At 48.8% G+C, this 12,893-nt stretch overlaps 1 protein-coding gene across 1 annotated transcript; it reads right to left on the bottom strand.

Moving 5' to 3' along the window:
* Positions 1–11,049: 11,049 nt before the first annotated feature.
* Positions 11,050–11,883, bottom strand: LOC119092584 (uncharacterized). The gene is made up of 2 exons (XM_037215539.1): positions 11,640–11,883; positions 11,050–11,462 (listed from the first exon to the last, which is right to left on the bottom strand). Exons 1-2 carry the CDS (start codon positions 11,881–11,883, stop codon positions 11,050–11,052), a joined length of 657 nt encoding a protein of 218 aa, XP_037071434.1.
* Between the last annotated feature and the right edge of the window lie 1,010 nt (positions 11,884–12,893).

The following is a 12,893-nucleotide window of genomic DNA, read 5'->3' as shown; positions in this document are numbered from 1 at the left end:
TTTATACGCGTCTGCGTGCTGGGAGGCGGCTATTTCAAATTGCTGAAGATGTCCCGCAGCACCTGTTTCAAGAGCCAATCATAAGCATATGGGGAGAGCAATAACTCGAATCCGAGGCGAATGTTGCCATGACGCTCACTGTTTCCATGCCATTCATAATGCGTCCAAGCTGGTGCAGCACAGCAAAGCAGCACCACGATGTGATCCGGAGAACCATTGAGGCCCTCTCCTGTAATTGGCACACGCTCTGCTTACTAATACAAAGTCAGCGACTGTCCAGCATGCAGATCGTGCTCATCAGGTTTCTACCGCAACTGGGTTGTTGTGCATTCCAACAGTTCAAGAATGCCTCACTCGCTATCCATGCAACTTCTAGGTCTCACAAAATTCTCCACTGGCACTTTTCATTGCTGCTGCAATGTTTATGCATAATTTTACTCTGTAGTGATTCAAAAGCACGCCTTGCAAGCCCAATAGGAGTACTGTCTTGCTGTAGCAATGAGCGCGCTGAAAATCCGCTTTATTTATAGGTGCTTATGATCTCAATCGTTGAAAATTATTCTACAAGCGATATGAGTCGTTCGGCATTTCTCAGAGCAAGGATTTGGGGTAATGCGTTTCATCGCCGCCATCTCACCTTTCTCGCCGCAACGACTGAGTGTCTGACGGCTGACGGCTGGACGTCTGCAATTTGTGGCGGGCGCGAGCTCCGTCGTTTCAATTGAGATTCTTACCGGCGGCGGCCGAGCGATCGACCGATGGCATTTTGACGGCACACAAATGTGGCATTGCGGCTTTTTAGGTGGAGCTAATATTTGGATGGGGCGGGGCACAAAATGACACAACAATTAGGTCGCCAAAGCAGGCAATGATTCCGTGTATGCGGCGAAGTAAATTTCACCACGATCCCGGTTGTTTCCATTCGCCAGAAAGGCTCTGTGAGCTATAGCCGGGGTCCCATACCTTAACCTGCCGGGCTATTCTCGGTTGCTCAGGTGCCCTCTACATGGGTCTCGGTTAACCTACCTACACACCTGCGATATGCTCATGAGCCCTCCCCTCTACATTGGTATAGGGCGTTTCCAATTATCTGTCAATTGCTTGCTTAGGGCCGTACACTTTTATCGGGGGCCATCTAATTGCCTGCTTGGGCACATTCAGACGGTCGGGGAACTTCCACACTGGGTGTTGGGTACATCTTTTCTGAAAAGAGGTCCTACGCTCTTGTGGGGGACTATCTGATAACCTGCTCGGGCACATCCGATCGTTCGTGGGACAGTCTAGTAACAGGACCAGTTAGCACGAGCGATGACATAAAATAACGGTGGTCTCCGACCCAATTTCAAACGGTCTTTTCCGCGCCCCGATTTGCATCCGTTTTGGCTGGGGGACAGAAAGTACTGGGCAGCATCAGTGGGCTCGGGCATTAGCATGGGCATGGGCATGGGTTTTGCCATAGGTCGGGTTTTGACATGTTTTGTACAGGATGGTGACGTCACTGATGTCGAGACTTCAATGCCACTCAGCCGCTAGCTGTGGTGTGTACCGCTGCCGGACAGCCGGAAAATCCGAAATTTTCCTACAGATAATGAACAAACTGCTATGGGGGAGGTGCATGCGATCAGCGAGGCGACTATGCAAAATTGAATGGCCCACATGTGCTATGAAAGCTTATGTCACTAGCCATTAGGTACGCTGCAAGGGTAGAAATGTGAACGGACACATGGCAATTATACGAGATAAAACGGCCAGAACGCCGGGCTCTCTTCGTATCAACAGTGAACAAGCTGCCTGCGGCGGGTGTATGTGGCCAGGTAGCCAGTCGCCTATTTGGATTAGGTAGCCAGTCGCCCATTTGGACCAGGGACCCAGTCGCCGATTTGGACCAGGAGCCGGTCGCCTTTTTGGACCAGGGAGCCAGTCGCAATTTAACTCCGAATATGATGATGTGCTTTGCAAGCTTATGCGGCCAGCCATTACCAAAACGTCGGCGTTTAAATTACAAAACCTTACGCGAGAACTGCTGCAGAGATAGTGAGCTGAGATATCGTACTGCCTTTGTAACGATAGCGAAGGAACTGCCGAAAGTAGGTGCATAATAATGTCAAGCTCCGAATATGCAGAATTGCATGTAGAGCATGGTTGTGCGCCAACTAGAAGTGCCCAGCGGTTAGAATATAATCAGCGTAAGCGAAAAATGTAGCAGAAAATGCTGCAGCAGACGACAGACTTGCCACTGTCCCCACTCACCCGCACCACTGGAGGTGGCACGACCATGGGACTGAGGCCGTGTAAGATCGGAGAGCGTTGAAGCGGCTAGCCGTATGAATGGAGTGTTCCATATTTGTGTGGACTTTTGAACTCAAACAGCCATCTTGAAGATCATTCGATGGAGTTCACAGCCCTGTCCTTGAGACGTAAGCCACTCTGGTTTCTGAACTACACGCCCACGAAGATGTACACACTATTTCGGGGAGATTAGTTCAAGGTCATCCAGGTATCCATGATGCTAGTATAGCGTTATTTACGTAGTGTCATTCCATTGGCCATACGGCAATCAATGCGAGGAAAATAAAATTATTGAGTTGTCTACATCTGGCGTTCATGAGTACGATTTCCATACATAGCGCCCATCAATCGGCTCTCAATCAAAGGTGTGCAAGGTGCAATGACGTAATCAGACATTGACGTATTTAGTAGCATGTTTACTTAACAGAGAAGCTGTGTTGTCTTCAGCTGGTTTTCCACTTAAAAGTATACTAACAGCTCTTGCATGTCACTGGGTCCCCTGGACCCCAAAAGCGGTGAAAACACTTTTTAAGAATTTTTAAAAGCTTTTCAGTGTTTATTTTCTAACTACACATTTTTCATCAGTGATGTTCAGTTCGTTGTTACGGATATAAATTATGTTGACAGATAATTTCATAAAATTGCAGTTAGCTCACTATAACCAAGTTCGTGTTTTGATGGACAAGCATGGTTGCTATCTCTTCTTACCGAAACTTTCAAAACTTTTTAAAACATTCGGTGGCACCTCTGACGCGGACGGGAGAAAACAAACTTCTATATCATTGCATCGCCCCTGTTCATAGGTACGCAGTACTTACAGAGTTTGCTGATAGTACTGACAGAGAGAATTGCCTGCTTAGAGTATTTACAGAGCTTACAGGGCTTGCGTTCCTTAGCATGATCCAAGATGAAGGACCTTTGAATGAAATGTTCAAAGCCCACCCTGCCCCACGCAGCACCAATGTAAACAACAATTGGGCAGGCGGAATCTAATGTCCTCGACGGATGCACATTGCTGATTGCCAGGCCTTTATGCATGTCCCAGACTTGGGGGTGAACTAAAGGCAGTCTGTATATCTTCGAGAACGTGTGGTTCAGAGGCCAGGGTGTTTAGGCTTTAAGAAGAGCACGGGTGTGAACTACACCGAAAGTGAACTACGTAAGTGAGCTGTGAACTACGACACATGTGTCTGGGTATTGCTGTTAGTCTGACGTCACTGGTAACCGGTCACGGACCATGCTCAGCCGCCGTTGGTTTGCGTCGGCTGTGTGCTGTTGCCCCGATGTTCGTGGGGGTTGCGGGGCGGCGCGGCGCACCCGGTGCACCGTCGGCCGATGACCGTGCATGGGAGTCATGAGTTCGGTTCAATTAAACAATCGGCATAGAAGATAGCTTGTCTAAATCGCGCGAGAAACTAAATGCGTTATCAACCCCTCCCATCTTGCCATCCCACTGTAATTTCTGGGACACTGTCAGAATCATGATCGGACTTTTTACTGGACATGCATACCATTTCGAACCATGGTCGTGTCCTGGGCGTTGTCTGGACGCATTATGGTTACTCCTGGCTGTTGAAGCCACGTAGCAGCCGTCGGCGTGCTGTACTGGGGCCATGACTGGATCGCGCCTTTCCTGCTTAAAGCGTGACTGTGTACCTTTTGACACAGCCGGTCCGCCCTGTCGTTAACCTAGGGCCGCTCTTAATGCCATCGAATGAGGACAAAAGACGGCGCGGGCCGTCCGCCGGCTGCCCCTGCGGAGGACGCCATCGGGCTATTAGGTCAGTAGAAGCGGTCATGCAGATCTGTCACAGGCTGCCTCGTCATATCCGCTAAGCTATTAAGCTCAACTGTTGGCAGCTTGTGAGCCCCGATTATGCCTTGGCCGTACTGGGTGGCGGCGTACACGGCCTCCCTCTAACAAACTAACTAGCATGCTTCCATAAGTCGGCCACCACACTCAGAATGTGGGCTTGCCACCATGACCGAGTGGCGCGTCTGCCTTAAGGCCCCATCCTGCCAAATTGCACTGAGGTCCCACGCTGCCAAACTGCACTGAGGTCCCACGCTGCCAAACTGCGCTGAACACCATGCATGCCATCAGCTGACCGATTTCTGTGCGAAAGGATAGCAACTAGGGACTCTTCGCGCGCTTTTGGGCGTCACCAGTGTACCACCAGGTGACATCATCGACCAGTCGTATTGGTGCCGCTATTCCCAATTTCAGCTGTGAGAAGTGGGACGACCGGTGGTCTGTGGATCCCTCCAGGCGACCACCGTCCCCAACAACCAGCAGCGGCCCCAGCTTGGCCGTGGCGAACTCCAGCAAACTCCGTGAGCACTCTGTCACCTGGTTTCAGATTCATACCTAGAGAACTGTTGTGTTTCTCGTGCGAGGTGCTGGATTGCATCTGTAGCAAGATGTCATCATTCTCAACGATGTCACCACAGTATGAAGTAGCTCACACTAGCGTAAGTCGCCGCAGGTTGCAATTTAGATATTTTAATTTGGTTGGTATCCGAAACACGCTCATCACGCCTGGGGCTGCTGACAACTTCCTGTTTAGCCGTCATCGTTTTGAGCAGCCATTGGCATAAGACCATGTTTGAAGTGCCAGGATGTTGGAGCTTGAATGATTGGCGATTTCTCTTGCTTTTAGTTAGCAGAGTTTATATGTGCACACGCACATATATATATATATATATATATATATATATATATATATATATTGAAATATTTTGGCAGAATTCTTTCTTTGATACATGTTTGATTAAAAATAACCGCTGACTCAGCATTGACGAGCGTTTTTGATGCATCGTTCTAGTTTCCGGGCCTTTGACTTTGCGTCATCGCTTAAATTAAAGATGGTGCGCACAAAATTATTCATATATTCATCACTCCTTCCATTCAAACGTTTCGAGATCTTATCTCATCTTCGGAGAAGACTAAGTTGCACAAGAAATAAGTTTTGAGTTTTAAAGGATGAAAAATTGTGCACTACTGTTGGAAAACATCTTTTGGTACGGAGAACATAAATGAAGCATAACTAATTAAAGTAAGACGGATTGCTATTGTCATCTTCATACATGTAGGAAACACTCATAATGGGAAAATCACAAAGACACAATGGGAACACTATTGTCACAATCACATCAGAAGTGCTCGCCGCCCCCCACCTAGTAGCTCAAAAGTTCTGCAAGAATTTGTCTGTCTGTTTAAGGCCGGAGAGAGTTCGTTAATGAATATGCTTTCCCAAATTTGAAGGCGTCTTCTGTCACTGCACGTCCGTAAAATGTCAGTCCGGTCTGTCAGTTGTTGTCGTGTCAATGTTATGTCGTGTTCCTGTCGCATGTGGTCCAGACGTGCCCCGTCACGTAAGTGCATTGTCAGGCGTCGTGAGAGTGTCGTGGTCACACCAATGTAGTGTTTGGGACGAAGTTTACAGCCTTCGATGTTGCATTGGAATTGATACACTACATTGGTGCATTTCAGTTTGTCGGGTTTGTCTGGGCTGTTTCTCATAAGAAAGTTCTATATTTTATCATTACAATAGTAAATGGCAATGTCTACTTTGTGGTCGTTTTTGCCTTTAACATGTTGAGAGATAATTTCCCGTAAAGCTTTTTCGTCCTGTTTGTGAGCAGATGTCATTTGATTTTGATAATACAGTTTGACAGTCGGTTGGATGTCTTGCCTTGGTTTGCTGTCAAAGTGTCTTGTCATATGTCGTTGTGTCTCGTTTTCAATGTCAGAATTTGAAAAACCGTTGTTCACCAAGATCTGTTTTGATTCGTGTCAATTCTGAATGTAGTCCTGTCCAATCAGGGGAGCGCTTAAATGCTCGTCGAAGAAAGGACCTTATGAGGCTTATTTTGTAGCGTCGAGGACACTCACTGTCAGCATTTAAGCACCGTCCGTTGTTAGTCTGTTTTCGGTATACAGTCGTTTTGAATTGTTGTCCTTCGACAGCTACGTCAAGAAAGGGTATTACGTTTTGCACATTTTGCTCTGTTGTGAATTTTAAGCCAGACCGTTCTTCAAAGGTGTTTTTGAGATGACCTAGTTGGTCAATGTCCCTAACTTCTACAAAGATGTCGTCTACGTTGCGGCAGTAAATGTCCGGTCTTATGTGGTCCTTTTGTAGTATGTCGGTTTCTACGTGTCCCATAAAGAAATTAGCGAATAGAGGTCCTAGAGGTGAGCCCATTGCAACACCCTAAATTTGGCAATACATTCGTGCATCAGGCCCGCGGAAAGGAACTTCCAACGTGCAGGCTTTTAGTAATTGTTCAAGAAGGCGCCTTGATATTTTGAGAGGAGGAATTTCAGGATGATTGTAGACGCGGTCAAGGATGATGGATATGGTTCTTTCAATAGGCACGTTTGTAAATAGATTTTCAACATCTAGAGAGGCTAGTAGGCCCTTAGGTTGACGAGATCGCGCTATATCAATAAACTCATCCGTTGATGACAAGCTTTAAGACATGGGAAGATATGGGGACAGAAGACCATTGAGACGTTTTGCAATTCTATAGGTTGGTGAAGGGATCTGTGAGATTATTGGACGAAGGGGGTTGCCGTTTTTGTGAGTTTTCACAAACCCATAAGCATAGCCAGGCGCAAATTCACCCGTTATCTTGGAAAAGTGTATGCCATCAACAGCGGCATTGGCAGCAATGATTAGTTTGTTAAGCTTGGTCTTGAGTTTGTCTGTTAGATCTTTTGTGATGCGCCGGAACTTCTTGTCGTCGTTCAAGATGCAGTTTAGTTTCTTATGATATTCCTTTTTGTCAAGTATTACGTAGAGTGATGATTTGTCCGCTCGCCGAATGATGATGTCGTCTTTTTCTCGAAGTTCCCTTGCCGCCGTCCTGAGTTCTTGCGTGAATATCTTGCTCCTATCATTTCCACGCTTTTTCGTGCTCTCTCCTAGGAAGCTGTTCTTTAGATCCTTGTCCACGGTAACCTTTTTCTCTTTTTCCAAATTCAAGATATCCTGGTAAAGACTTTCTAGTTCTACTTTCTTCTTAAGTTTGTCATATTTCGACAACACATGGCAATTAAGTCCAAGATTAAGCACCTCTTTTTGTTCCTCAGTAAGATCATGTTGAGATAAATTGATGTATCCGTCGGCAGTTTCCGGTAATACTATATGTCCACCATGGAGCCTTGAGAGCTTTTTCACGATTCTGTTTCTAGTAAGACGTCTAGCGTCACATTCAATCACGTCGAGTTCATCAAGTACTTTTTGTTTAAGTTCATGTTCAGGGCAATGTACCTGTAGCTCTTGTTCTAAAACTTTTCTCTTTTTCTTCAGGATTTCACAGGCCGTCTTCTTTTGCTGCAGTTAGTAATTCACAAGTTGTTCTCTATACCTTTTGGTAAAACCCTCTTTCTTAACTGCCTGGTCATGTAGCTTTTTGTCGGAATATTTTGACAGAATTATTTCTTTGATACATGTTTGATTACAAATAACTGCTGACTCAGCATTGACGAGCTTTTTGATGCATCGTTCTAGTTTCCGGGCCTTTGACTTTGCGTCATCACTTAGATTACAGATGGTTCGCACAAAATTACTCATATATTCATCACTCCTTCCATTCTAACGCTTCGAGATCTTATCTCATCTTCGGAGAAGACTAAATTGCACAAGAAATAAGTTTTGAGTTTTAAAGTATGAAAAATTGTGCACTACTGTTGGAAAACATCTTTTGGTACGGAGAACATAAATGAAGCATAACTAATTGAAGTAAGACGGATTGCTATTTTCATCTTCATACATGTAAGGAACACTCATAATGGGAACATCACAAAGACACAATGGGAACACTATTGTCACAATCACATCAGAAGTGCTCACCGCCCCCCACCTAGTAGCTCAAGAGTTCTGCAAGAATTTGTCTGTCTGTTTAAGGCCGGAGAGAGTTCGTTAATGAATATGCTTTCCCAAATTTGAAGGCATCTTCTGTCACTGCACGTCCGTAAAATGTCAGTCCTGTCTGTCAGTTGTTGTCGTGTCAATGTCATGTCGTATTCCTGTCGCATGTGGTCCAGACGTGCCCCGTCACGAAAGTGCATTGTCAGGCGTTGTGAGAGTGTCGTTGTGGTCACACCCATGTAGGGTATGGGACGAAGTTTGCAGCCTTCGATGTTGCATTGGAATTGATACACTACATTGGTGCATTTCAGTTTGTCGGGTTTGTCTGGGCTGTTTCTCATAAGAAAGTTCGATATTTTATTATTACATTAGTAAATGGCAATGTCTATTTTGTGGTCGTTTTTTCCTTTAACATGTTGATAGATAATTTCCCGTAAAGCTTTTTCGTCCTGTTTGTGAGCAGATGTCATTTGATTTTGATAATACAGTTTGACAGTCGGTTGGATGTCTTGCCTTGGTTTGCTGTCAAAGTGTCTTGTCATATGTCGTTGTGTCTCGTTTTCAATGTCAGAATTTGAAAAACCGTTGTTCACCAAGATCTGTTTGATTTGTGTCAATTCTGAATGTAGTCCTCTCCAATCAGAGCAGTGCTTAAATGCTCGTCGAAGAAAGGACCTTATGACGCTAATTTTGTAGCGTCGAGGACACTCACTGTTAGCATTTATTTTGCAGTAAATTTGTGCGAACCATCTTTAATCTATATATATATATATATATATATATATATATATATATATATATATATATATATGAGTACACATATGATATTCAACTGGAGAATTTCCCGTACTCATTTCCCTTTCCCGCGTCTTAATGTTGACAGAATAGTGAGATACTGCATAATCACGCGGTGTAGATATTCTACATAACAGCTGACTGGACGCCATCGCTTGAATTAGGTCCGATATGTTTCGCCCTTAGATTACTCTAATATTCCATTTGATGTCCATTGTGGACATTGCCCCAGACTATGGAAACCATTGCAAAACACAGATGACATCATTATCAGCGGTACACTGGCACGGTGCTCAGTCATAACGGTACCACGACGAGCTTTTGCCGCCTAGCTCTCTACCTGACGTGGACGGGACAGGCTGCACGCATATGTGAAAAAGCTGCGTCTATTTGACGTCAGCACTTGCCTGGATACCCGCACGTCAGCACTGCGGTGCCGGAAATGGGTGCAGGAGGACTGCAGCCCCGCGGTCGGTGGCAATGGTCGCCACAAAACTGCTGGGGGTGGGCGATACGCTGATAAAACTGGTCGAGGGGGTCGTAGACTGCAATAGGGCTGTCTGGGGAGGCCGTTGCATGACGCGTCACAGCTTACGTTGAAGGCGAACTAGCAGGCTTAACGGGCGTTAATGGCGGATCAGACGTTAGAGCTCGTCGTGGTGAAGATACGCCCGCTGCAGTACTGGCAGCGCAGGCCGGTTATCACAAGTGGTGACGGAAACCAGTGGTGCACACCGCTAGTGTTGGTGATGGGCACGCTGCCACAGTTAGTGTTGGTGACGGGTCCCTATCACACTTGGTGTAGGTGGTGAGCACGCTGCCACAGTTGGCGTTGATGACTGGCCAGCTACCACAGTTGATGTAGGTGACCAGCCTGGCACCGTACCGAAAGATCCTGCAAGAACCAAGACCTTGCATTACATTATGCCAAGAGATTCAGTAAGAACCAAGAGCTAGACTGGTACATGTTGGAGTTCGGCAAGGACCAAGATAAAGCGGAGGATAAAGCTGAGGTATGGTGGTCCCGATATGGCCTCAGCAGTCACAAACACAGGTGATCGCAAGCTTCCATGACAGTATCTTAGCAAAAACACCAGAGAGCACGTGCCATCACACGCAACATAACTAGTAGTATCTGACCCAACTTGAACTAAACTATTTCGTCAGCTGTTTTGTTCGTATTCCTTCTGGTTAAGGTAAGGTAAGGTAAGGTAAGGTAAGGTAAGGTAAGGTCCGTTACATGTCCGCAGGGGCCGGGTCAACTGAGGTGTTCCATAGGTTCCATTCCATAAGTTAGCCTTATAATTTGCTGCATTCATGCGATCTATGATTCAAAATATTGTCACCTCCATTTTGATTGCGTTATGCAGCTTAAACGTCAGCTGCAATTTTTTCTGTTCATTACATATAGCATGAACTTATGGCATGAGCTGTGACTCATACGCGCGCGCGATCTGCACCGTTCACGCCGACAATTATTCCGATTACCACCACAATGGCTAGCACACGTCACGTGCACTGTCAGTGTTGACGCAGGCACATCGGTGTACGGTACACGTCACGTGACCGGCCGCCGCCGGCCAATGCCGTCGCAGATGGGCTCCGCTGGCGCGCGAACCGCACCGTTCACACCAGCAATGGCTCGGATTTACACCACAATGAACAATGTCATGCGCTGTGACATACACATGCGCGCGATCTGCACCGTTCACGCCGGCAATAGTTCGGATTTACATGACGAACAATGACATGCAGTGCGAATTTTTTCACATACACGGCACAACATGAAATGCACTGCACAGTAAAAGTGCACTAATCAAAGGACATTGCAGTTTCGAGGGTGGGACCAGGTATCACACTGGGGAGGCGTGCTGCCATTGCCGCGGTCGCGTTCACTGCCGCAGGACCTCTCGGTAAACCACGTTGCGCGTGACTGGCATTTCGATGCCGGCAAAGCTGCCCACATGAGACATGAAAACATACAGCTGCCCGTGTGTGAACACGGGAGCGGGAAGGTACACACCCACCCGCTTCTTCGTCTGTCCCCAGCTCCTGTTGTCATTGCGAACGCCACGCTCACGGGGAACTACAGGCGTCGGAATGAGAACACCAGGCCAGAGTCCGGGGTAGACTCGATCGGAATCCGCGGCGCAGCGATCACGTGGCTGCGGTCTGGACCGGTGATATTTTTCAGCTCCAGGACGGCGGCGGACAATGCGACCGTCACGCACAGCGTGCCGATGATCAAGCTGGGTGCGTCGAGATTACGCATGAGGAGGACTGGAGCGCCGGCCTTGAGCCGGATAAAATGTGCTGGCGTGCCAGAAAGCTCGATGCCGATAAGAACCTCGGTGGCCAGCGGCACCGCGTCAGGGTCGGACGTACTGTCTACGCTCGTGTACACGTGCCCCGGCCCCGGCGGACGGTCAATGACGTGGTCATTGATTCTTTTGACGCCGGCATTGAACACGGTGAGGATGGCCCGCTCTTCGAGCCACTCTGTGTCGTCAATGTTTTGCGACAGGTCGGGGTAAATCCGGGCCGCCAACTCAGCCAAGGACCGCGCCGAGCCGCGCACCGCCGGTAGCAGCACGACAGGACATCACAGGTCTTCTGTGTAGGGCCACAGGAGCAGCTGGCTGGACCCCAGCCGGCAGAGAAAACGGGCGTACTCACCCGCCTCGGCGTCCCCCTGCAGCTGCGCGCGCATATTGGTGCGCAGCGTGAGGCACGTCACGTGCTGCCACAGGGGAGACGACTTGAGACACGCGTCGACAATGTGACACCTGCCACCGCCCCTGACAACCGGCAGGATTTGCTGCCAGTCGCCCGCGAAAACGGTGAAGAGATCACCGAACTCCGACTCACGCACGTCACGCAGCGCCGCGTCGACGGCCTTCACTGCCCGCCAGTGCACCATTGCCACCTCATTTCACACCAGCAGCACGCAGCGTCTGAAATCGTCGGCGGCCGGTGAGCTGTTGCGCAGGTCGCAGGTGGACGCGTCGTGCAGGTGGAGTGGGATGTTGAAGCGACAGTGGGCAGTCATGCCGCCATCCGGGAGGCTGTGATGCCGGACGATGCCGGCGATGCCGGCGCCTGGCCGTCAGCCGTCAGCAGCAGATTCTCCAGGAGTGTCTTGTCAGAACCTGCCGGAGAAAGAAATGCATCGCACATGTACACGCACTGCGAACACACATAGCATGGCGAGTGCTTGCGGATTGGTGCATCATGCCGTGCATTTGGCGCCGGCGACGCCGTGGTCCTAGGTGGCGGTGGTGGCGGAGGACACATAGACGGGTCTCTCTGCGAGTCGGAGCGGCCTGAGGGAGCTTCCACACGCCTTGGGGGGGGGGGGGGGAAGGGGTGGGACTACCTCCCCCGTGGGAGCAGACCCGGGGCCCGCACCCAACAGCCAACTGGCTGCCTTCGCCATATTCTGCTCCTAAAGGCATGTACACTCTGCCTCACGCGCCCGTCTCTCCGGCTCATGGCGCTCAAGGTTGTCCAGTTTTCGTCCCATCGTGTCACTCAGTGCTGTAGGACGTGATGCTCCTGGGGATGACGGCTGTGAAGCCGGTGATCGCGTGCTTACCGGCGAAGACCGGGAAGTTCGGCCCCGGCGGACTACGGTCCACTCACTGCTTTCCGCCGATGTGGGGTGAGGCGGCGAGGTCACAACTGGCGAGCTGGCCTGTGTCTCAGAGGGGGCACAGGGTGCCATCGAGATGAGGGACGACAGTGTTGCCGATGCTGTGGCGTGCACCTGAGACGCCGGTACAACCGACAGCACGAACGATGTAAGCAGTTTAATGAACTGCGTTCCAGTCATCTGGTCTAAGGAGACCTCAGGTGGGACAGGAGCCTTAGTCGCTGTGGCATAATGAGATGTTCTTCGTGGTTTTCAGCGCGGTGACCTTGTCCCTGGCG

The sequence above is a fragment of the Pollicipes pollicipes genome, unplaced genomic scaffold (genome assembly GCF_011947565.3).
Source record: "Pollicipes pollicipes isolate AB1234 unplaced genomic scaffold, Ppol_2.1 Scaffold_3447;HRSCAF=4054_pilon_pilon_pilon, whole genome shotgun sequence".
NCBI classification, from domain to species: Eukaryota; Metazoa; Arthropoda; class Thecostraca; order Pollicipedomorpha; family Pollicipedidae; genus Pollicipes; species Pollicipes pollicipes.
The sequence above is the reverse complement of the archived record's forward strand: the minus strand, read 5'-3'. Positions and strand labels throughout refer to the sequence as shown.